Here is a 22,252-nt window from a genome sequence, read left to right as displayed (position 1 = left end):
GGTTAGTTATTCATTGCTGTCTAACATTAACTGGGATTTTGAGTTGATTAAAAAAATAAAAATCAGAAACTTTGCCGTAACATTACTTATTACGAGACATTGCACAACTTTGACAGGTTGAGATGAATGACAGATCTGGTGACATAGGAAGAATATTTTAGATGGAGCTGTGCATGCAGGATACAGGATGTTTATTAAGTGCCCTTGGGAGAATTATTATTGTGTGAAAGGAGCTGGGCTGTGGTGAACTCAGACAGCTGTGGGTGATCCTGCAGGCTGTTTGCAATTCAGCCAGATACCTGATTAGAACTAGAACTTCATCACAGTGGTTTCTTCTCCCTCTCCCCGTCTCTCCCCCTATACCCCTCTCTCCCTCTCCCCCTCCCCCCTCCCCCTCCCCCCTCCCCCCTCTCCCCCCCTCTCCCCCTCCCCCTCCCCCTCCCCCTCCCTTCTTTTCTTTTAAGAATTGACACAGGCACTGGGGCTCTATCTATGTGTCTCAGTTGTAGCATGCTCATCTAACAGGTACAGGGCTCTGTGTTTGATCCCTCACACCACAGAAACTTGGCTTGGTGGAGCACACCTCTAACCCTAGCACTGGAGAGGCAGAGGCAGGAGGAGGATCAGGAATTCAAGACCATCCTGGCTACCCAGAGAGTTCAAGGACAGTGTAGACTATATGAGACCCAGTCTCAAAGCAAGAGTCCAGAGTTAATCATTTAAATGAAAGTCTCAGAAGTCTGAATTCCAGATGGGTTTCAGCTGATCTGAAAGCTGATGTTCTCCAAAATAAGCACATGTTACCTTCTATTGTGTTTCTGAAAAGGAGGTGTAAACATGTGATTTAAAAAATATGAACTGAAGAGCTGATCTCTTTTCAATAAACAAGTATTATCTGACTTTTACATCCAAATAATGCACCAGATTGAACCTATCTCTTCATTTAGAAGATGGTTCTTCTTCTCATGAGGAATTGTTTAGGGAAATGGCTGTCTCTTGGAGAACTTGAAGTACCTATACGCTCTTCTTCAAATCCCTTTGAAGTCTCCTGAGATCTGTGAGATAAACATAGATTTTAAACCTTTCTTTGCCTCTGTAGGTTATTGGTGATGTCACTCTGCTTCAGACTAAACTTACATATATCTCAAAAAACTCTACTGCACGAGCTGAGATGCATCTGTCCTGTGTGATGCACAGGTGAGTATCACAGGTGGGGCACCTGTCCAAGGCCTCAGCTTCACCTCAACCCTCTTGATAAAAGACCCAAGCCTTAAATGTTAAATCATACAACCTAGAGTGTGGGTTGGTGTGGTGGTGGTGGAATCCAACGTCTAAAGGGAATGTAAATCTCTTTATCCTTGGCCCTGAGTCTTCAAAATTACAATTGTCTCCTAGAGCTTTAGAATGCTAGAGAAGAGAAGGATATTAATCCACTTTGCTAATACTAGTGTCAGAATGGCTGTAAACCTCACAGGTCTCACCAAGCTAATCAAGCTAGACTACTTTAAAAATAAGTCCATATTCAAGTTTACTGAGGACAGAAAAAAAAAAGCCTGAAAGATACAAAAATGTAGCATGGGTGGGTGGGGCTGATGCCATAAGGAGAGGGGGCAGATTTAAAGCTGACCCATGGGGTGAGATTCAGCTTCCTTTTATATCTTATTAGTTAATCCATTTGAGAAAATCTAATGTATAGGTCACTAGCAACTCTGATCCAATTTTTGCAAAGTTATGATAAACTTAACAGGTTTTAGGGGGCAATCTATTAGATTTTTCTGGTTAAAATCATTTAATGAACATCTTAAAAGGAATTTGCTTTTAAAATGGTTTTGCACATAAATGTGTCATAAAGTTGGGATATTGTGTTTTTAATGGCCAGTCTTCCTCATCATGTTTGAAACCTCACTCCCATCGCCTCACTTTATTATAATCACTTAAAGACATTTTTAATTAGCCTATATTCATTGCACATAGTCAAGGGGCTCATAAATATATGCAAATTCAAGTGTCTCATGTACTTTGACCATATTCTCCCCATTACCCCCATTTTCTCTTTTCTGCTAATGCCATTTCTTTACCCAAATAACACTTCTACACTCATGTCCTATGTGTATGATTCAGGATCCACATATGAGAGAACACATTCATTATTTTTACTTTGATACCATTTTCCCTTCAAGTAATTACTGAAGCCATCCGTCACGTCCTCCACACAAAGAGTAATATCTGCTATAGCAGCTAATTTTTGTTTATTTGTTTGTTTCTCAAGACAGGGTTTCTCTGTGTAACCACCTCGTCTATCCTGGAGCAGCTAACCTTTTTAATGCAATATTTTAATTAATTCCTAGATAATTGCATATAATGTATTTGTATTCTATCCATCCCCACTTCCACCCTATCTCTTCCCACTTCTCTACCTATTCCCTAACATTGTGTTCTTTTTAAAATTAAAAAAAACCCCACAAAACTCATTGACTCCAATTTGTGCTGTTCATATACTCATGGGTGTGGGGGTCATCCACTGGAGTATGATTGACCCACCAGGAGTCAAACCATTAAAAAACACCTGATTCTGCCTCCTCCCCCCCCCATGCCATTGACTGTCCATGGCTCCTCTTATGCAGGTCTTGTTAAGTTAACCACAGGTACTGTGAGCTCATGAGTGAAGAGGTCCTGTTATTTTTAGAGATGTTCTGTCTGTCTGGTCCTCTCTGACCTTTGGCTCTTATTATCTTCCCACACCTTCTTTCTTTATAGTATTGAGTGTGTGTAAATGTGTGTATAAATGACCTGTTTGTGGCTGAACAGTCTACTGATGCTTGTTTTCTGCACTTGACCAGTAGTAAGTTTCTGTGAGCCATTGCCCACTACAACTAAGATTTTAAAATCATATATCATAAGCTAACATTGTTGTAAGTGATTCACTTGAATCAGTGCATCTACTAGTCACTGGAATTTGGCCTTGAGTGCAGCCTTCTAAACTCTAAGGTCTGACTAAATCTTCAGCCCCCTATATGATATTTGTCTTTCTTCTCCCCCTACCTTTAGTCGGTATCCTCTTTTCTGTGAAGCTGAAAGTAAAGGAGATTTCACTGGCAATCCTCCTGAATGGGAAGTAGATATGACAATGCGCAGAAATGAGCAAGCTGCTCCTGCAGTTCCACCAAAGTAAGGAGACACCAAACTAATATTTTACAGCTTTTTCAAGTAGGACTTAAAATATGCCAAGAAAACAGCTAAGGACCGGTCCCATTTGACTAAAGACACATTGTCCTTAAACAGCTTCTAAATCATGCCTTCCTGAGTTTGTTAAAACTGTTAGCTTTTAAAACTTGCTAGTCTGTTACTAGTCAGAGATTCTATAGGAATTAGAGGTGTCCTTCTTGAGTCTTGTGATAGTTGGTCTTACTTGAAGACTGGGGTCTAGGAGACATGCTTCTGAGTGTTTCTAGTAGGGAAGATTAACTGAGTGGGGTGGGACTCATCCTCAAAGTGGGTGGTACCTATGTTGACATCCACCAATTGGTAGTCCAAGGAAGAAGTAGCATCACCTGGATGTCCTTCTTCCTGAACACATATTTATAATTGTCACCATTGTCCTCTGATGACATCATATTCTATCTCTTCAGCTTTTCTACATCAAGTGAAGAGCCCCAGGGCTCTAGAACCAGCAAGCTTCAGCCTGCTGAAGAATCTAGCTTCATGGATCAGAAGTTGTCACTTCTCCATTTCTCCAGAGTGCACACAGTTTGATGTCTTCTCTCATCCATTTTTTTAAAAGTGACTAATTTGCAATAAAATGATGTGCTATCTTCATATATTATCATTTTTAAAAGATGTTCCTGCTTTTAGCTTATCGAATCTGATTAATGAATAAAAATTTTCCATTAATGCTGGTTCTAATTTTTGAAGGACAATGCTCAGTTAAGCACAATGCTCAGTTATTTTTTTCTTGAAAGTTTTTTTTACTAGAATATTTTACTTTTTGAGAATTTCATCTATGTATACAATGTATTTTGATCATATTCAGCACCCTATTCTTAACTTCTCCAACATCCACCCTCCAATCTCCTTATGGCTTCCCATCTTTGTCCTTAAAAAAACTAGTAAGTCTAATTAGTGCTGCTCATATACTAAGGTGTGGAGCCTTCTACTGGAACTTGATTGGCATTCCAGATGCCACACCCTTAAAACCTGATGTTTTCTCCCCGAGAAATGATCATTGGTCAATAGCTCCTCAGTTAGGGGTGGAGGTTCCAGAACCCCTCCCGTCTCCGTGCTGGAATGCTAACTGATTTGATGTTGTACAGGTTTTATGGAGCTGCTGAGAGTCCATGAGTAAGTACAACACTCCTGTCACGTCCAGAAGACACTGTTTCTGCCTGGTCCTTCCTGACCACTATACACAGGGAAGACACCAGTCAGTGACTGACTGACTGGCCCTGTTGGATCCACATTACTTACATCTTCCCTTTACCTTTGCTTCAATTAGTTCCATTTGAATTTGACTTAAGTGGTGTAGGAACAGTGACCAGACAGTGAGGATGGAGCAGAATGGTGGTTAGACTCTGGAATATCAACCTCTTAGTAATTCTATATTTTGAAAAGAGACTAACATGGTTCAAATGTATATTAGAGTTCAATGTGCAGAGGGTCTATCCTTCTGCAGGTCAGAGGGACTAAGAATGAAATGCAGAATTGGCAAGAAAAAACACATAGACTTCTTTTTCTGAGGAATAAAAATTTCTCTTCTGTTTTTTAATTCTTTCTGTTGCTTGTTATACACTATTCTTTTCCTGTTGTTCTTCTACCCTGATGTTTCCCTTCTTGCTCTTTCCTGATGACTTCTTTCTAACTACTTCCTGATGTTTTCCTTCTACATCTTTCCTGGTGTTTTCCTTCTGACTTCTATATTTTTTCCCTTACAGCATATATACATTATATACCCCAGCAGAGTCTTTCAAGCAATATAAAAATTACAATGTGGTTACATTCTATTTTTTAAGTGAATGATTACAATTGAATACAAGTAGAAAAAAAACCCCATGTTTTCCATATTCATTACATGATTAAACATTTTACATATTACAGGTGGAAAACAAATTATCCCCAAGAACCTACATACAGTTAAACATTTATCTTTTAGACTTCTCAAAGATCAGGAGCCTTTAAGTCATAACCATTTACATAGGCAGTAGTTTTCATAATTGCCAGGAAAACAGGTTATTAGTTTCACTTTTCATATTTAAAGTCCAGTCCAATTAACTAATCATCCAATTCTTTTTTAGTTACATGAAGTCAGTTGTTTTAGCTGTGATGCACACTGGAACCTGTGAACACATTTTCCAATATCAAAAAGAACTTGAGCTAATTCCTAGGACTTGATTGTTTCCCTTAATCATTAACTTAAGCCATGGTCTGTATGGCTCCTCAAGAGCAACTCCTAAGTCCCAACTCTTCTTTGTTCTTATTTTCTATCCTCTGCAGCCCCTGCTTTATCAGGGGTGGGGGGAATAACACTATATGCTACCTTTACCTGTATTAATTTTCCCACTAAACTAACCTCTATTATAATCCCTTACTGTATTTGTTAAAAACTCTTAATCATCAAAATTCTATTTAAACTAACACTACTATCGTATAAAATGATTACTTTAATAGTACAGTTTAAGAGGACATCATCTTCACAATAACCCATAGGTAAAAATGTCCAGTAGAATTTCCATGATACAATTACACTATATTAAAGGCACTGGAGATTACTTCAAACCCATTCACACCATGCCAGATACCAGAGAAAAATGGCAGCAGCAAACATGTAAAGGCACAGCAGTAGCAAGGGCCATTCTGGAGCCGAAGCTCTTGGGGCCTTGCCTATATGAAATTCATCCATCAGTGCCTTGCATTCTGGTAGACCAATCCTCTGAAGTCAATTGCTACCTGCTGCTCCTCTGACGTGACCACCAACAAAAAAGTAAATTGAATGAATGTTAGGTTTACATTGACCTAAGTGATAAGCCCTAATTCTTCCTTCATAATTATTTTATCTCAATCTCTTTTGTACTAGACTATTTTCTTCATTTTCAGTTAAACATACTGTTCTCTGTGCAAAAGCTGAGATAAAATGTCAGCACAAATAATTTGCAGTTCCACTCTCCCTGCTGAAGATAACTAAGGGGCATTTATAGCTGTTTTCCTTTTAAAGCGATAAGTAAAGCACCCTCTACTTCCAGTAAAATCTCATTTACTAAATAAAAAGGTCATCTGACCTTCCCTACACTATGCAGTGTGTTTAGAAACCACAAGAAGACCCAAGTGTGGTGGACTGCTGTTGTCTAGGAATTTCATGGCCATTACGATCTTAAAAATCAGAGCAGTGGTGATCACTCCCTAAAGACCCCCAAAACTGGCCTGTTGGTATTCCCTCATGGAAGGAGCGGTGGCAGGGTGCCTGGCTCTCAGATGAGTTCACAGCCATTTACTCCCTCCTGCCCCACCTGCTGCACCTGGGCCTGCCCAACTGCCCCACCTGCTGCACCTGGGCCTGACCAACTCCATGTGTTTTGGGAGGTGCTAATGTACTCGAGAGATGGAGAGTTAAAAGGAAGATCCATCTACACAGCTTCTGGGAGATCATCACCTAGGGGTGAGACTTTTCTGTGTTGTAATTGTTTGGGGGCTCACTCATGCATCTGTAAGCAACCGTCACCCATGCTCTTGTAAGAAAGTCCTTGATTCATCATTAGAAGTAATTTGGGGCTGGAGAGGTGTTTCAGTGGTTAAGAGCACTTGCTGCTCTTTCAGAGAACCAGAGTCCAGCTTGGTGAATACAAACAAATGCAACACATCTTTGCATAGTTAAACTAATATTCTGCAACTAGTGTGTACATGTTAAATTATTAGCAACATGTACATACAGACTTATTTTTACAGTATGGAATGGAAATGTGTCTTTTTTATACAGAATATAAAAATGCTCCTATGTATTCATACTGTCCTCTATCAGTCTCATGGAAGGAGAGGTATCAGGTCAAATGGAGGGCCTTAAACACTATGCATTCATTTACATGACTTCATCTCACATGTCTTGTCTTAGGGTTTCTATTGCTGTGAAGAGATACCATGACCATGACAACTCTTATAAAGGAAAACATTTAATTGAGTTAGCTTACGGTTTAGAGGTTTAGTCCATTATCATGGTGGAACATGGTGGCATGCAGGCAGACATGGTGCTGGAGAAGGAGCTGAGGGTTCTACATCTTGATCTGGAGGCAACAGGAAGTAAACTGAGTGTCACACCAAGCCTGATCAAAGGAGACCTTGAAGCCTTCCCCCACAGTGTCATACCTCCTCCAAGGCCACACCTCCCAATAGTGCCACTCCCTTTGGGGGCCATTTTCTTTCAAACCACCACAAACACCATATCTTTAAGAAGTTAAATGTTGGTGTCTGTGGCCTGAGCTGTAGCCAGAAACCACATGGAAATCCATGATCCATGCTGCAGATGACTATAAAGGATAAGGAAGCTTCTTTTTGCAGTGGTGTCGATGACTGCAGACCCACAGTTGAGAATGAGAGACAGAAGGCTGCTGTGAAATCTCTCTCCCCACCCCCCAACCCCCCAAAAGACACAGTCTAATTTTAAGCATCCAAAAAGGAAAGAAAAAGGGGGAAAAGCTATTTTTTCAAATCCATCATTATTAGTAAAGAATATTTTGAAATGAAGGAAAATATTTCTCCCAGAATCATCATTTTGCATCGAGTGTAATGCAACAGCTCGCCATTTCATTTTTTAATGTTAGAAAGATCTCACATCTAGGTACTATCTGTTATTTCTTGAGATAACAAAAATACCAACAGGACTCATAAACAGGATTTTCTGACAGGTCTGCAAACATATCCAAAATCCCAACCACTCTTCCTCAAGAACAAAAGATGGCTGGGAAGTGGCTGGCGGTCATGGTTAGTCTTCAGTACAAAGAGAGCTGACTTCTGGTAAATTTTCTATTGTTGTTGCTAAAATTTTAGTTCCAGGTCTCATTAAAAAAACAAAACAAAACAGAAACTACTGGCAACCAATCCCGCTGTTACTGTTAATACAACAACCACCAGTAATCAATTCTGTTCAGAGCTGTCAGAAGCACTGACCAGGTACATAAAAGTACAACTCTCAGGAATGGTACTTAGCCTCATTTCCTCAACACTTCCAGAATAAACAACAGCATTTAGAAAACACCAGCCCTTAAGTAGTTTTCTATGTGTCGTTTGACTTAACAAAGTGGTATTGGATGTTAACTTTCACAGTTCTGAGCACTGTTAGTAACTATCTGGCAAGTATTTGAGAGATCAATGGAAAGTTAAATATTCTAGATTTAACACAAATATACTTCTTTTTGATTAAGAAAATAAAATCAGATTTTTCAAAGTAAAAAAAAAAAAAGACACAGTCTAGACACAAAGCCATTGAAGAGAACTCTTAAAAATTATGATAGGGAGGCTGAAGTGTAGCTCTTCACAATTAGTGGCTTCTGGCAGGGGTGGGGTTGGGGAAGGACTCAGTTTTCTTTCAGGGCCTGGCCACCGGGTGTTTGACCATGCTACAGGGAGAATATGGGCTACACAAGTTGGACTTGGTATTTTCTTTTCTTCATTTTCTTTTGTTTTCGGGGATGTCACAAAAACACAAAAATTGAGGGTAGACCTGGGAGGACTGGGAAATGAATGTGATTGGGATGCATTATGTGAAATTTCCAGATAATCAATAAAAATAATATGTTAATAAAGATGTTAAAGGATATAGTTAAAGACAATTTACATGGGAATACTGGCTCAGTTATAGATATGTTGAGTGTTCACTCTAATTTTGACACTGCTTTTTGTTTTCCAATTCTATAATATACACAATTTAATTGTAGCACACCTACTGATTTTTCACTTTCCATGGAATCTAATATTCTGAAGATATGTGTGTGTCTGTGTGTGTGTGTGTGTGTGTGTGTGTGTGTGTGTGTGTAAGTAAATGAGGTGTGTCATGACACATGTGTAGAGGTCAGAGGATAAATTGTGAAGGTTGGTAAAGAAGAGAACTGAGACTGAACTTAGATGGTCAAACTTGGTGGCAAGCACCTTTACCCATGAAATCATCTTGCTCTTATTACTAAACATTTTATTTCGCATATAACCTCCAGATGTAATTAAGAACTTTTATACTCTTCTCCTCTTTACATGTATCCATGGAATGTGCTCATTGGAAACTCAACATGCATGAACAGGCAAATTCAAATATCAATGGTCATTTGCTAATAGTGAGGGAGGAGGCATGGGCAGAACTTCTGGGCAGGGAGAGTAAGTAGTGAAAGGACCAAGTAGACACCATAATAGGCTGTCAGTCTTCTCTCAGAGATCAGTCCTCAATTTCAGTTTCCTGAGACTTGAGCAAGCAGTTTCTGGGAGGGCCGTGAACAAAAGACATAGTCCTTGCAGTAGCTCCCTTTCTACATGTACTTTGACTGCTCAAAGTTCAGCCAATTGTTTACTGTCTGGGACCCCTTACTGACTTAGAGCTACATGCATGAGTCAAGGACAAAGCCTGGGCCACTGAGTCAGCTACATGCTAGGCCAGCTATGTGCTAGGCCAGCCAGCCTCCATGACAGCTCAAAGACAAAGCCTAGAACTTGTCCAGGCCCACCCCAAAATGGAAAACTGTAACCCCCAACTAACCCTAGCCAATTAAAAGTTACTAACATGATTGCCAACTCACATAAACCAATCCTGAGTCTGTTCCTATGTAGTCCGTCGACCCTCAAGCCCCCCTTGCTTTAAAAACCCTACCCCATTGCTACTTGGTGTCTCTCCTGCTCTGCTGTTGTGTCAGATGGACGAAGAGTCCTGAGTTAACTCATAACAATACAAAGACTCTTTGCTTTTGCATTGGATTCAGTCTCTTGGTGGTCTTTGGGGGACTCTGGGTACAACAGTAGGAGGAGGAATTTAGGTTTGAGATAGAAGAAAGAAAAGGAAATGACAGGGAAATGCTTGGGAACCAGCCAGCAAAACATGGAGGAAGCAAGAAAGTAGGACATACAGAATGAAAGAAAGGTAAAAAGCCCTGAGGCAAAATGTAGATGAATAGAAACAGGTTAAATTAAGTTAAAAGAGCTAGTGGGACAAGCCTAAGCTAAGGCCAAACATTCATAATTAATAATAAGTCTCTGTGTCTTTATTTGGGAGCTGGTTGGCAGCCCAAAGAAAATTCCAACTACAAATGTCAGCCAGCATGGGGCTTGAATTTCCACATAGGAACTGAGAAAGCTGAAAAAAAAATTAAAGGATATGGCTCCTTTAAGAGCCACTGCTGTGCAGCAGAGCGCTTAAGCAGCAAGCTAAGTAAAAGTACCTGCTACAGTGTGGGCACCAACTTCCTAGAGCTGGGGTGGTTAAATGCAGCTCCTGGTTAAACATAGCTTCCAGTCAAATGCAACTCCCAGACAGGCCCACAGCCTTAAGGTACAACTCTCATGAACCTGAGGAAGGGGTGGAGTCAACTGCCAAAACAGCAAGGCTGGGGGCCTAGCTGTTGCTTAGCAGTTTAAGGTTTGGCTTATGAGGTCAGAGAACACTACAGGTACACATAAAACAGGTCCAGACCAAAAAATCCTTTAAACAGTTTACAGTGGGCACACGTGCTTAAGAAAGAAAAGAAAATGGGTATAGACAGCCATAGGAAAAAATAAATAGCTTAAAAATAAATAAGTAAGGTCTTTAAGGAAAGAATAAAGTAATATTAAAAAATAAATCACATAAAGATAGGAAATACACAGGGAGTCTGGAACCTGTATGGTGCTTTATTGACTTTGAATTTTTTTGAATGTCAATGAGCAAATGATAGCTGCTGAGAGACATGTAAAAGGAGTTGCTGAATTAAACCAGTCTAAACACTTTAGGGATGTCTTAACTTTAAAATGGAATTCAGAAATTGTATTGTGTTGGGGGAGAGGTTATGCTTTTATCTTTACAGGAAATGAAAGGCTGTGGATTTCTTCAAAATTAATAGAGACAAGATTTGATTGGAGGAGATCTGAAAATCTTGGCTACAGACATAAAGAAATAAACCTAGAAAAACTACAAGACGGTGATGTATATGCTGATCCCTTGACATGAGACTAGCTCAGACTGAATGAGACATGGTAAATCTTGTTGGTTACAGGGTCATCATGACTTATTATTACATGCCATCCTTTTATATGGCATGGACAGAGGTTTGGTTATACAGTCCAAATGAACTTATAAAGTTAACAGATGTCTTTTACCTGCTCAAACATAAAACAAAACAAAACAAAAATCGTCTTTGGCTGGCTTATGTACAATGCACAGTCCATACTTGTGTTAATGCAGGTATGTATGTTACCTTTGAAAATTTGTGTGTTTTCAGAGCAAGGGGACAAGACATCAATGAAAATGGATGGCTTAAGTGATCCAGCCTTTAAGAATGCCTCTGTTGCAGTTTCCTCAGAGTTCTGCATTCAGAACCACACCCAGCCTCATAGACTATTCTATCCAGGACTTCAGACACTATCCTTGCACTTTCCCAGCACACAGAAACTGGACAACAAATTTTATAACTAGTTTTCTTAGGACTTGACCATTGTCTTAATTTTCTCAGAGTCCCTTGGGGATGACATCACCCCCAGACAACAGGAAGCTAGAGAACACAACGCCCACATTCCCATGAGGCGGGGTAGGTGGTTTTGGATCATTCAGTGGGTTATGGATGTTTATCATCATTTAGTGGGTATACAGGAAATATAGGATAAAAATACAACTATTCATCTCAAATGTTTTACATTTTTTTTTTGTAAATTGATACAGAATTAAGGTTATTTTGTTATACCATATACATGTTTCTACTCTTTATTAACAAGAGTCCCAAAGAGATCTGTCTGGTTTGGTTTATCTCCTCATTTTTTATACAACTCCTCTAAATAATATATGCAGAAATCTATGTGCAATGTCTTTCATCTCATTAAGAAAATTTACATTCACTTATGAGGGAAAAGCAAAAGAGAATAACAGCTGTGGAGCCAAGAAAATTAATGGGATAGGAAAATTCAAATTTACATTAAATGGAAAACTCTGAGTATTTTGTTTGATTTGTTACCATATACCAGTGGTTCTCAACCTTCCTAATGTTGTGACCCTTTAATGCAGCTCCTCATGTTGTGGTGACACCCAACCATAAAATTATTTTTGTTACTACTTCATAAATGTACATTTTCTACTGTTATGAATTATAATGTAAATATCTATGTTCTCCAATGGTCTTAGGTGACTCCTGTGAAAGGGTCATTTGATCCCTAAAGAGGTTGTGACCCATAGGTTGAGATCTGTTCCTATAAATGCTTGCTGATACTTTTATGAAGAAAGGCATTGCTTGGTTCACTAAAGTCATGACATGAACCATACATTATATGTCATTAACCCATGGATCTCAAGCCAGGAGCTCAGGCTTATTGTAGTTATAAATTATAATTTGTTTCATTTATATTTTTTGTTTATTGTTATAAGAATGCAATGAGATATCTATACACTTTTAAAATAATCACAAATATTTATTTATTTATCTATTTATTTAATTTACTTGTGGAATTGTATGGGCCATGGGCACATATATGGCGTTCAGAGGATAACTTATGGGAGTTGGTTCTTTCCTTCCACCATGTAGATCACAGGGATTGAACTTAGTTTTTCAGGGTTGCTGGAAAATCTATTTACCTGCTGAGACATTTTGTTAGCCCAACTATGAATTCTTATTGTGAAATAGGATATAGTTGACCTAAGTATTTCTCATTATTCTCCCAGGTACCATATAATTTTGTACCTACCTGAGTCTTAATAGAGATTTTATCAATCTTGCTATCTAGAGAAAAAATTTTAGTGACTGCAACAGGCATGCGGATGAGACTGGGGAGTCCCATAGATGTGGTAATAAAAATGTCAACTCTAACATCAGCTGCGTGTTCTGGCAAGAGAAAGCCATTTTCTATTAAGCTACAAAAATGGTCTCTAGCCTCTGGACTTTTATATCCCTGATGGGACAGACCTTTTATTCTTTCTATGCATCAATTGATGTTTTAAATGAAAACAGAAATGCAATTGTACTTTTAGATCTATGTAACTTATGTGTGCTGCTTTAGTTATTAAACTTTTCTAATGGTTTTGAGGTTTAAAATTCTCATACTTCTCCCTTATAGAGCTTTGGTGATTCTGCCGACATGATAGTTTCTTAGCAGCACTACTTAATAATCTACTGGATGTTTTATTTTATTTTGGTATAGCAACAGTTCTCTCCTTCATGGGCCATGTGCATTTTACCCTTTATGATTAAGCATAGAAATTAAGATATGAATTCTGGGTGGGGATGCAAGTCTACTAACCATGGGACTGTGGCTGCCTGGGGAATGTACTGCCTGTGGAAATCATCTTTAAACTATTCCAAAATTACCATTCTAAATAAAGGACAGGCTTGCAATCCACACTTAGGAACTCTTTAGGTGAGAAGCTGGAAGGAAATTTAAATTTGTAATGGTGTCATTTTTAAAAAATAAAGTTTTACAGTAAGTTTTTTTTAAGCTTCTAAATTTTATTTTATGTGTATGGCCGCTTCGCCTGCAGCTATGTATGTGTGCCACATGTGTGTCTGGTACCCGCAGAAGTCAGAAGAATGGATCAGATCTCCTGGAACTGGAGTAACAGATGATTGTGAACTGCCTGTGGGTGCTGAGAACTGAACCTTGGATGATCTGCAAGAGCAGATCTTAACTGCCGAGCCATTTCTCCAGCCCCAAAGTTTCACATTTTTAGTAGCGATTTTTAGTCATTGTCAGTGCTTAAACCCTGACTTGCATAATTGTAGGCTGATTGATACTTGGCTGTTCTTCATCATGAACTCTGAGTGACAATTTGACAGTTCTTACACTCTAATCCTGGCCCTCTTGTTATGACTCACTCCACTTACTTATGGTGCTGAGTAAGAAAGGATGAAGCCAAATTTGTTCATTGCTGGATGACAGGAGACTCATTTCTGTCTTTTCCATATCCTTCCTCTTTCGACCGTTTTTCCCTGTTATGTAGTGATACTTCAAAGCCAGTGTTATGTCTTGGATTTGTCCTTGTGGCCCATAAAGAGAATTGAAATTTATGGAGAAAATAAAGTTCTATTTAACTTTTGCTAGTTTTAAGTCAAAAGTAAATTTCTATTTCCCCCAAAAATCTTTACTTTGGAAGTGGTAGTCTGGCTAGCAAAATTTGAAACAGTTTGTAAAAGTTCTTAGATGTCCTCTTGAAACTATTTTCATTATGAATTGGTTGACAACAGCTACTAGGTAATCATGACTAAATGTAAGCATGCATATATGAAAGTCACACACTATGTGACCCACAATAGGTAGGTCCATAGAAACAGAAAGATCAGAGCTTGCATGTCATTGAGACCAGGGCAAAGCAAGGAAATACATAGCTGTTGTAGGCTTTCCAATAGGGAGATGATGAAAATACTTTGAAGCCATAAAACTGGCAGCTGTACACATTCAAATATACTAAATGCCACTGAACTAGGTACTTTAAACTCATTAATTTTATACAAATTTAAGGTACATAAGTTTTCTTTAGAAAAGCACATAAACCATTGGAATTACTGAACCATGAGATAGCAGATACTAGACTAAATCCTCAGTGAAAAAGCCCACTTGCTGCTATTGGAAGCTTAGGGGCCTATTTTTGTTTTCTTTCTTAATATTCTTGCAGAATTTTTGTACAAAAATTTAAGAATCAGGAAAATTAAATAAATATGAGCCTATTTCATTTTACTTTATTCTGTACATAATGGACATATAAACATTGTTATCTACCTTGGTTGGATGATCCTCTAATAAATAAGTAATTTGGCAAAAAAAATTAAGCATTGTTTTATGTTCTTCTGTGTTGTTGGCTATTTAAAACTGTATTCACCTCTTCGATAATGAAGAAAAAGGGAAAGGTGGTGTCAGATAAGGCTACAGATTATAGTCCTTATAGATTAATTTATAAATCTTTCACTCTAAAATATGTTAACTGACAGAGTCTTGAGAAAATGAATACTATTCATTTTACAGAATAAGCAACCTAATAATGTATGTTGTTGCAAGAAACCTTGACGATTCTGATGTTTAAAGATGAAAAACATTCACTTGTTCCTTTTTTTTTCATCAGTTCATAATCCTAAAGATTTGGTTATATAGTTAAACTTGGCAACATCCACCAAAAGTTGTCCTGCACTTAGAAACAGAGGAAAGCTATGACATGCTATGTCATTTCTAGTGATAAATTATCAAGTTTTACCCTTTGACAAGGAGATTTTCAGAGACTAATGACTTCCAAAAATTGGAACCAGGTGACACTGATATTTGTGCCAATTATTTTCTTTTAGGATTTTTTTTTATTATCAGCTTCAATCATTCAAAAATGTCCCTCAAGGACTTACTTTCGACATGCACACATTCATAATGAAATGAATTTGGCAAGCAGATTTTCCCCAGACTTTCAGATTACAGTCATGTGTTTGTATTCCTGAATCAGAATTTGCTGGAGCTCATTTTAAATATTGGATATGCATCTTGGCCCAAGATGCACATCCAGTATTTACTGGGTCTGAGTGACTGACTAGGAGACAGAGAGTACCCCAGAGTGAAACACAGTACCCTGTGTCTTCAACCAACTCATAAGTGATTCGCTGACACTGTCCAAGTGCATTTCTCAAATCATCTCACAGAGTCTCTTAATGTTAGCAGAAACGTATCAAATATCACACAAGACTACAATTTCAAATATGTCTACATTTTTGGAGATTATGCCATTGGAAGGGGTAGAGTCTAGAACCACTTTTCATTTCCGATTTTTTAATTTATGGCTTCAGCTGTGATGTGGGGGAAAATCAGCTTTGCTGGGATTCCAGCACCTTCTAGGTGATGAGTCATTGCCTGCAGCTGAGGAGACAAGAGACTTATAGACACCTGCGGAGGCTCATTCACCTTGACATCCTGTTTCCTGTGAGCCCTTGGGTCGAGTTTACAGCCATGGTGAAAATCTCTGGCGTGTTAGGAGGACTCCTTGTGGTTTTTACATCAACTCTTGGCTTTCTTGACAGTAAGGAAAAGATGCAATTCTAGAGGTCATAATTAAAGAAAGGGAGGTGCCATTTCTCTAAGCATGCTACTGACCTTGGGGTTATTTAAAAGTAATCTGATCCATTACTAATAATTAATGACTGTAATCAGGTATGTTTTTATGTATCTGTCTTCTCCACTGAATTTTCTCCTAAAAGTAGCCACCACACTGGTCCCAGGATGCTGCCTTTTTCTTGAAAAATATTTTCAGATTAAACCTTTCTCTGTACATTTGCTTATTGATTTGCAATATGTGAAAAATACTTGTCCTGAGAGGAAATTGCCTAGGTTTGCATGTTTTGACCATGTGTTATAAACTTTAGACTGACAGTACTCAGCTATGTTTATTTCTAAGTGGTCCCTTTGTAGGCTGAGCCTCTCAATAGATTTGCATCATTTTAATTATGCTCTGCCACACAAAAGCTATGGGATAAGTTTATCTTTTGTAAATATGGGAAAATAATGAATTGAATTACACAGGAGGTAAAAAAAATTGAGATTAAACAATTTGTTTTGAGGCTTAGAAAGTTATCAAAGTTTAGAACTCTTTATTTTCATCTAGCTAATTGGGACATAAATAGGCTCAAATATTTTAACTACGAGTTAAGTTTTAAATGTAAATACATGGTTCATTCTCTTAGTTCTGTGTTTATCTATTCTTTTTTTTCAGGTCTAGATCTTTTTTATGTTGGAAATATTTTGAAAATGTACTTATGAGATCTGTTGGTCAAAATTTGAATGACATCTAGGAAAGCAGGGAATCTTTGCTTTAGAGACTCTGAGGAAATAGCTCTTGAATCTTGCATGTTCTCATGAAGGAATTGAATCATATAGATGAACTGGCCAAACCAGAGGAAGCTGCAACTAGAAATACCCCTTCTCATTCTGCATGTGGGAATTCAGCTCAATCAAGACACAGGAAGTTCCTTGAACTATCATTTTGGGACAGAAATGTAATACAATGTTTTGCCTTATTTTCTTTTAACAGTAGATGTATCCTGTGACATATACAGGATCAAGGTGGAAGTGATATATTTTTATGATGTGGGAGACCTGCAACTTCAAGCCCATGAACTCTCCCTAGGATGTGGCTGTCCTGTCTCCTACATTGATCACTACACTGATCATGAAATATTTGTGTTTGTTTATCTTCTAAAGTCCTGTGGCATCAGGGTTCACGTAAGAGAATTCACTTTAACAAACAAATTCTTTGACAAACCAATGGTTAAAAATCAAGCTATTGAAATTTAATTGTCAATTGATTTAGCTTTTAGTCACACATTTTATTTTCATGTGTGTATGTCTTCCCTGCCCATGTGTGTGTGTGTGTGTGTGTGTGTGTGTGTAAGACAAGAGAACATTTTGCTGGAGTTGATTCTCCATCTATATTGTGGGTCCCAGGGAGCTGACTCAGGTCATTAAGCTTCATAGCAAGCACCTTTACCTGCTGAGCCATCTCTCCAGCCCTGCCAGTTGATTTTAAGTATCATGTAGTGTTAACTAATCTATTAAGCAAGGTTACTTCTGTGGTAGAAGAGAAAATATAGAATTAATTATAAAAGCTATGCTATTCTTTATACATTCTGCTATTATGTACTTTTTGTCTTAGTTATAGTGATTTTTATAAATCTCTGTGATTAAAAAATCTTAGCCGGGCGGTGGTGACGCACTCCTTTAATCCCAGCACTCGGGAGGCAGAGGCAGGCGGATCTCTGAGTTCGAGGCCATCCTGGGCTACCAAGTGAGTTCCAGGAAAAGGCGCAAAGCTACACAGAGAAACCCTGTTTCGAAAAACAAACAAACAAACAAAAAATCTTACCAGAAATGAATTTCTTTCTCTAACAGCCGTTAAACTCTGAATTCTTTTTCTCATTATTGACTTCAGATTTCAATGGATTCAGGGCATGTAAGGGTATACTACTGCTGCAGGAATATGAGAGGGCCCAATCTTTTCTGAAATCAGAAAAGTAGTTTTCTTTATATGAACTTGTTCACTGTGATTGGTAGTGATAGCTTGCTGTTCCTTCAGAACCACATTTGTCCCAGTCTTAGTACAAACAATTCGGGTGAGCTGGTTTTCACCTGGCTTCAGGTGCATTCCTTGTTTGTTGACTGCTGTAACTTTAACACCTAAAGCAATAACCAAATTCTGGCAAATACTCAGCACACAGGTTGCTCAAATGCAATATGCAAATGTTGCTTAGTAAGATGTAAAAATACAAGTACTTAGGAAATAAGAGGCCATGTCAATATTCATTTCAGAAAATTGTGGTAAGTCAAGTGCCAACCTAGTTTTTTCTTTCTGGGATATGTTAAGAAGAGATTCATTCTCTCTCTCTCTCTCTCTCTCTCTCTCTCTCTCTCTCTCTCTCTCTCTCTCTCTCTTTCATTGAGGTCATAATGCAGTAATGTTTAAGCAGGTAGATATTGAAGTTTCCAGTTGCCACCCAGGAAAGAGAAAAGCTAGAGAAGAGGGAATTCAAAGGCACATAGGGAAACAGAAATTTAATAATGTGACTTGTTTTGTTTTTAGTTTTTGAGACAGGGTCTCAGTATGTCATCCTGACTTATCTGGAACTCTTTTATGTAGACCAGGCTGGTCTAAAACTTACTGTGATTTGCTTGCCTTTGCCTCCTGAGTGCTGGCATTAAAGGTGTGCACCACCGTACTTGACTTGATAATGTGATTTAGATTCTGTTATCCATATATTCCTTGAATCACATTATCCCAGGGACTGTTTATGGGAACTCCCAATTGGAATGAATTTCTTTCATGCATACTGCATGTTGTCCTGAAAACATATGGCCAATGCTAATTTTTTTTACTATGAACATTTTTTTGAGGGTTATCTGTGGGCATTAGCTGAAGTTTAGAACATCACATTGTATAGATGTTAAACAGTATGTTTGAAGATGAACTACATGCAAATATTGATATTAGGTGAATGCATGGAAGAGGTAAAAACAATTCTAGAATAGAAGTACTCTAAACAATAACATATGATTAGATGCATGCTAATTGGCTTTTATTTTCAATGAAACTTAGTCATCTGATAGTAATTAGTATAGGAATGACTTCAGTTGTTTTTCTTTGGAAATATTTGAGTTGACTGCTCTTATATTGAATGCATGATGTTCTCTATAATGCAATTAATGAAAACAGAGTCTATGAATTTGAAAAAGAGCAAGAAGGAGTTGGAGGGAGGGAAGAGAAGGGGGAATGATGTAATCATATTATAAGCTCAAAATGTAAAAGAAATAATTAATAAATTAATAAACATTACAATTAAAAATAGTAGCTTATATAAGTGTCTGGCAGCTATGACCAATAGTTCAGAGAGCTTTTGAGGTTTCCATGTTGTTTTCTTGGAACAAAGTGACACTCATTTAGCTATTGTGTATGGCAACTTTCACACCCCACAGTGTGAGAGTGGATAAAGTGATAGAGACAATATGACCCGTCTTGCAAAACTTTTGCCAATGCATGGTTCATATTATCTTCAGTTTATAAACAGGGGACATACAACTTATAAAGTTGTCAAGTGTTTAGAAAAATTTGCACCAGAGTAATTTAGATCCTCTTCAGTCACACACTGATTCTTAAGTATGATTAGCAAAAAATCTTAAGTATGATCAGCTATGCAAATTCAATTCCAAACATGCCAAAGACCCTGATACCATGTCTGATAGGGACAGACATTGTATCAGTCAATTCTTTGTTCCATTTTATATCTTGCATTTGTATCTACTTTATATTATATCTTCTACTTTATATTATAAAGCTGACTGGTTCATTTTCATATACTACATTTTAAAAATTGAAACAATTTGCAAGAGATTATTTAAGATAACCAAATTTATATTCTTTATATATTTAGGAATTGTCAAAAGGTATACTCATTGAAAGTTCAATCACATATGCTTCAGTGCAGCCGAGTGTCACTCTCCAAATACCAGTATCTTGCTTCATTCCAAGGTAAGTATAACCAACTACTGACGTTTGGGTTATCTGGTACTGTCTTTGGTTATTAGAGAAACTATTGGACAATATGCTGAGATTGAGTACAAAGCTGAGTTGGACCTAAAATGTTCTACTTAATGTAAGTCTAAACACAACTCAGTTGATTAGCTCAATGTATTTTCAGTATGAGCAGGTATATGTCAGCTGGTATGTAGCCTAAAATCTACCATTACTGAAGAGATTCTAGCTGGGAATGGGGTGTCATGAAATTTTTTTCTAGGATGTTCCTTGTCAGTTTTTCTGTGTCACCTCATCTGTGACTATTACAGGTGCTCTTAGATTTTTGTGAGAATGATAGCTATCTGCCTACAGATGAGATAAGCCAAAAAGATTCAAAATCAGAATGTGTCTCCAATTTGAAGGCTGGGCCAGAAATGGTCTTTGATTTTTTTTTTTCCTACGGGACATCATCAAAACTTAGACTAAAATTCTCTCCTTTTTTGAGACCCTCTTCTGAACGAATCCATAAAGTAGAAGACATTGGCACAGTTGACAGAAATCTACTGTACTTTAGTCCTGGGTGGACTATCGCTGAGGCTTCCTTGAACCTGTTTTCTCTCTGCATACAGTTTTCATTCCTATCTCCATGTTTAATGCAACATGTATTTAACACTGATTTAAACTGTGCTCTGTGACCTCTGTTTAACTTACTAGCATCCTTGAGCTTTTGCACAGTGAACACAGTTAAGGAAGGATCCATAACTTCAGTGTCTATCAAGTCTCATTTCTTCTTCAGGACTTCTAAGTCTAGTCATAAAGGGTTTAGATTTGGGGACATTTTAGTACAATGGATAAGTATATTCCTATTTCCTAAAAATGGCCTGGACTATGATACTTTCATGGAAATTATTTAGCTATGCTGTTGTATATTTTGGGGACTATGCACATCTATTCTGTACCATATTTCTACCCTCAATTCTCTTATGTTCAAATCTTTTGCCTAACAGGTAACTACCCTCAGTGTTTGTGGGATTGTCTTAATGCAGCTTCTAGTGAGGAGACTTATAATGACCCCCTTTACCTATCATAACTAGTGACACAAAATTGTACAACTTTAAAAATTAAAATATACATGTGTTGGAACACTTATTTATTTATTTATTTTAAAACACTCTGGTAAATATAAAGCAAATGAAACAAAAAAATTTCTCTCCTAAAACTGGAGGTTGTTTTTCTGGGGAATTCACTTTCCAGCTATTTTGTGTTGGGGACAAAGCAGCTATTACTTAGGTAAATGTGTCTTTTGTTGCTAAAAATTAATTATGTGGCCATTTATCAATTGTAAATCTATAATCATGTCTGTGGACACGTGATCAGATGGAGACAATAGAGCCTATAAAGAATTTCTGAAACCTGACAATTTTAGGACATTAGCTTTGAGTCTTATGAGTAATTTTAGGGGTAATATGTCCCGGCCAGTGGGATCTTCAGCAGAGACCCTAGAAGGGGGAATGGTGAATGAAAGGGATAAGAGACACAGAGAATTGATAGCAAGACAGTATTCTGATCAAGCTGCAAAATTTTATTTCTCTCAGGTGGGTTTTATAGTAAGCAGACCAGGAAACTTTCTTTGGGAAAAGATCAGGGGACTGTTGAGTTGCCAAGCAACCCAACCAAGCAACCTAACCGCAAAACATTGTTACTAATGGTCACTGTAGCAGAAAGATAAGGAAATGTTAAGTTATTTTCTAGTAACTCAGGACTTGTCCAGGCATGTCAAAAGTTTCTGGTTAGTGGCTCAATACTGGACAACAGAAATTTAACTCAGGCAAGCAATATGGCACGGCTCTTAAAATTGTCCTGGTAGTAATAGAAAGTTAACATTTTCCCTCTGAATTCTGTGAATCAACTGGTTTCCATGTTTGCCTAAGCAGTTGACTTGGTACTTTATGACTTACAGCTCAAAGACATCTGGCTTCTTTTGTCTCTAACCCAACTCCTGCCCTATCCCTGAGAGTTTGATAGAGACACAACATCTACATTCATTTTCTTGTGTTCAGAAGATGTTTAGGCTACTATGTGATAAAGAGA

At 37.8% G+C, this 22,252-nt stretch overlaps 1 protein-coding gene and 1 long non-coding RNA gene across 3 annotated transcripts in view; one reads left to right on the top strand and one right to left on the bottom strand.

Moving 5' to 3' along the window:
• The window catches only part of LOC102911582 (oocyte-secreted protein 1-like), a 35,867-nt gene extending 30,384 nt beyond the window's left edge, over nucleotides 1–5,483 (top strand). For both annotated transcript variants that reach the window (XM_076560293.1, XM_006997852.3), the window contains 3 exons: nucleotides 1,100–1,197; nucleotides 3,049–3,168; nucleotides 3,630–5,483. In XM_076560293.1, coding sequence (XP_076416408.1) covers nucleotides 1,100–1,197; nucleotides 3,049–3,168; nucleotides 3,630–3,753 — 342 coding nt within the window. In that variant the 3' untranslated portion in view covers nucleotides 3,754–5,483. The remainder of the gene's footprint in view (nucleotides 1–1,099; nucleotides 1,198–3,048; nucleotides 3,169–3,629) is intronic.
• On the bottom strand, nucleotides 505–10,519 carry LOC143270394 (uncharacterized). The gene is made up of 4 exons (XR_013047576.1): nucleotides 10,398–10,519; nucleotides 7,173–7,265; nucleotides 3,043–3,104; nucleotides 505–1,055 (listed from the first exon to the last, which is right to left on the bottom strand). It is a non-coding gene; the product is annotated as an uncharacterized LOC143270394 (long non-coding RNA).
• Nucleotides 10,520–22,252: the final 11,733 nt, after the last annotated feature.

Source organism: Peromyscus maniculatus, chromosome 1 (genome assembly GCF_049852395.1).
Source record: "Peromyscus maniculatus bairdii isolate BWxNUB_F1_BW_parent chromosome 1, HU_Pman_BW_mat_3.1, whole genome shotgun sequence".
Classification (NCBI taxonomy): Eukaryota; Metazoa; Chordata; class Mammalia; order Rodentia; family Cricetidae; genus Peromyscus; species Peromyscus maniculatus.
The sequence above is the reverse complement of the archived record's forward strand: the minus strand, read 5'-3'. Positions and strand labels throughout refer to the sequence as shown.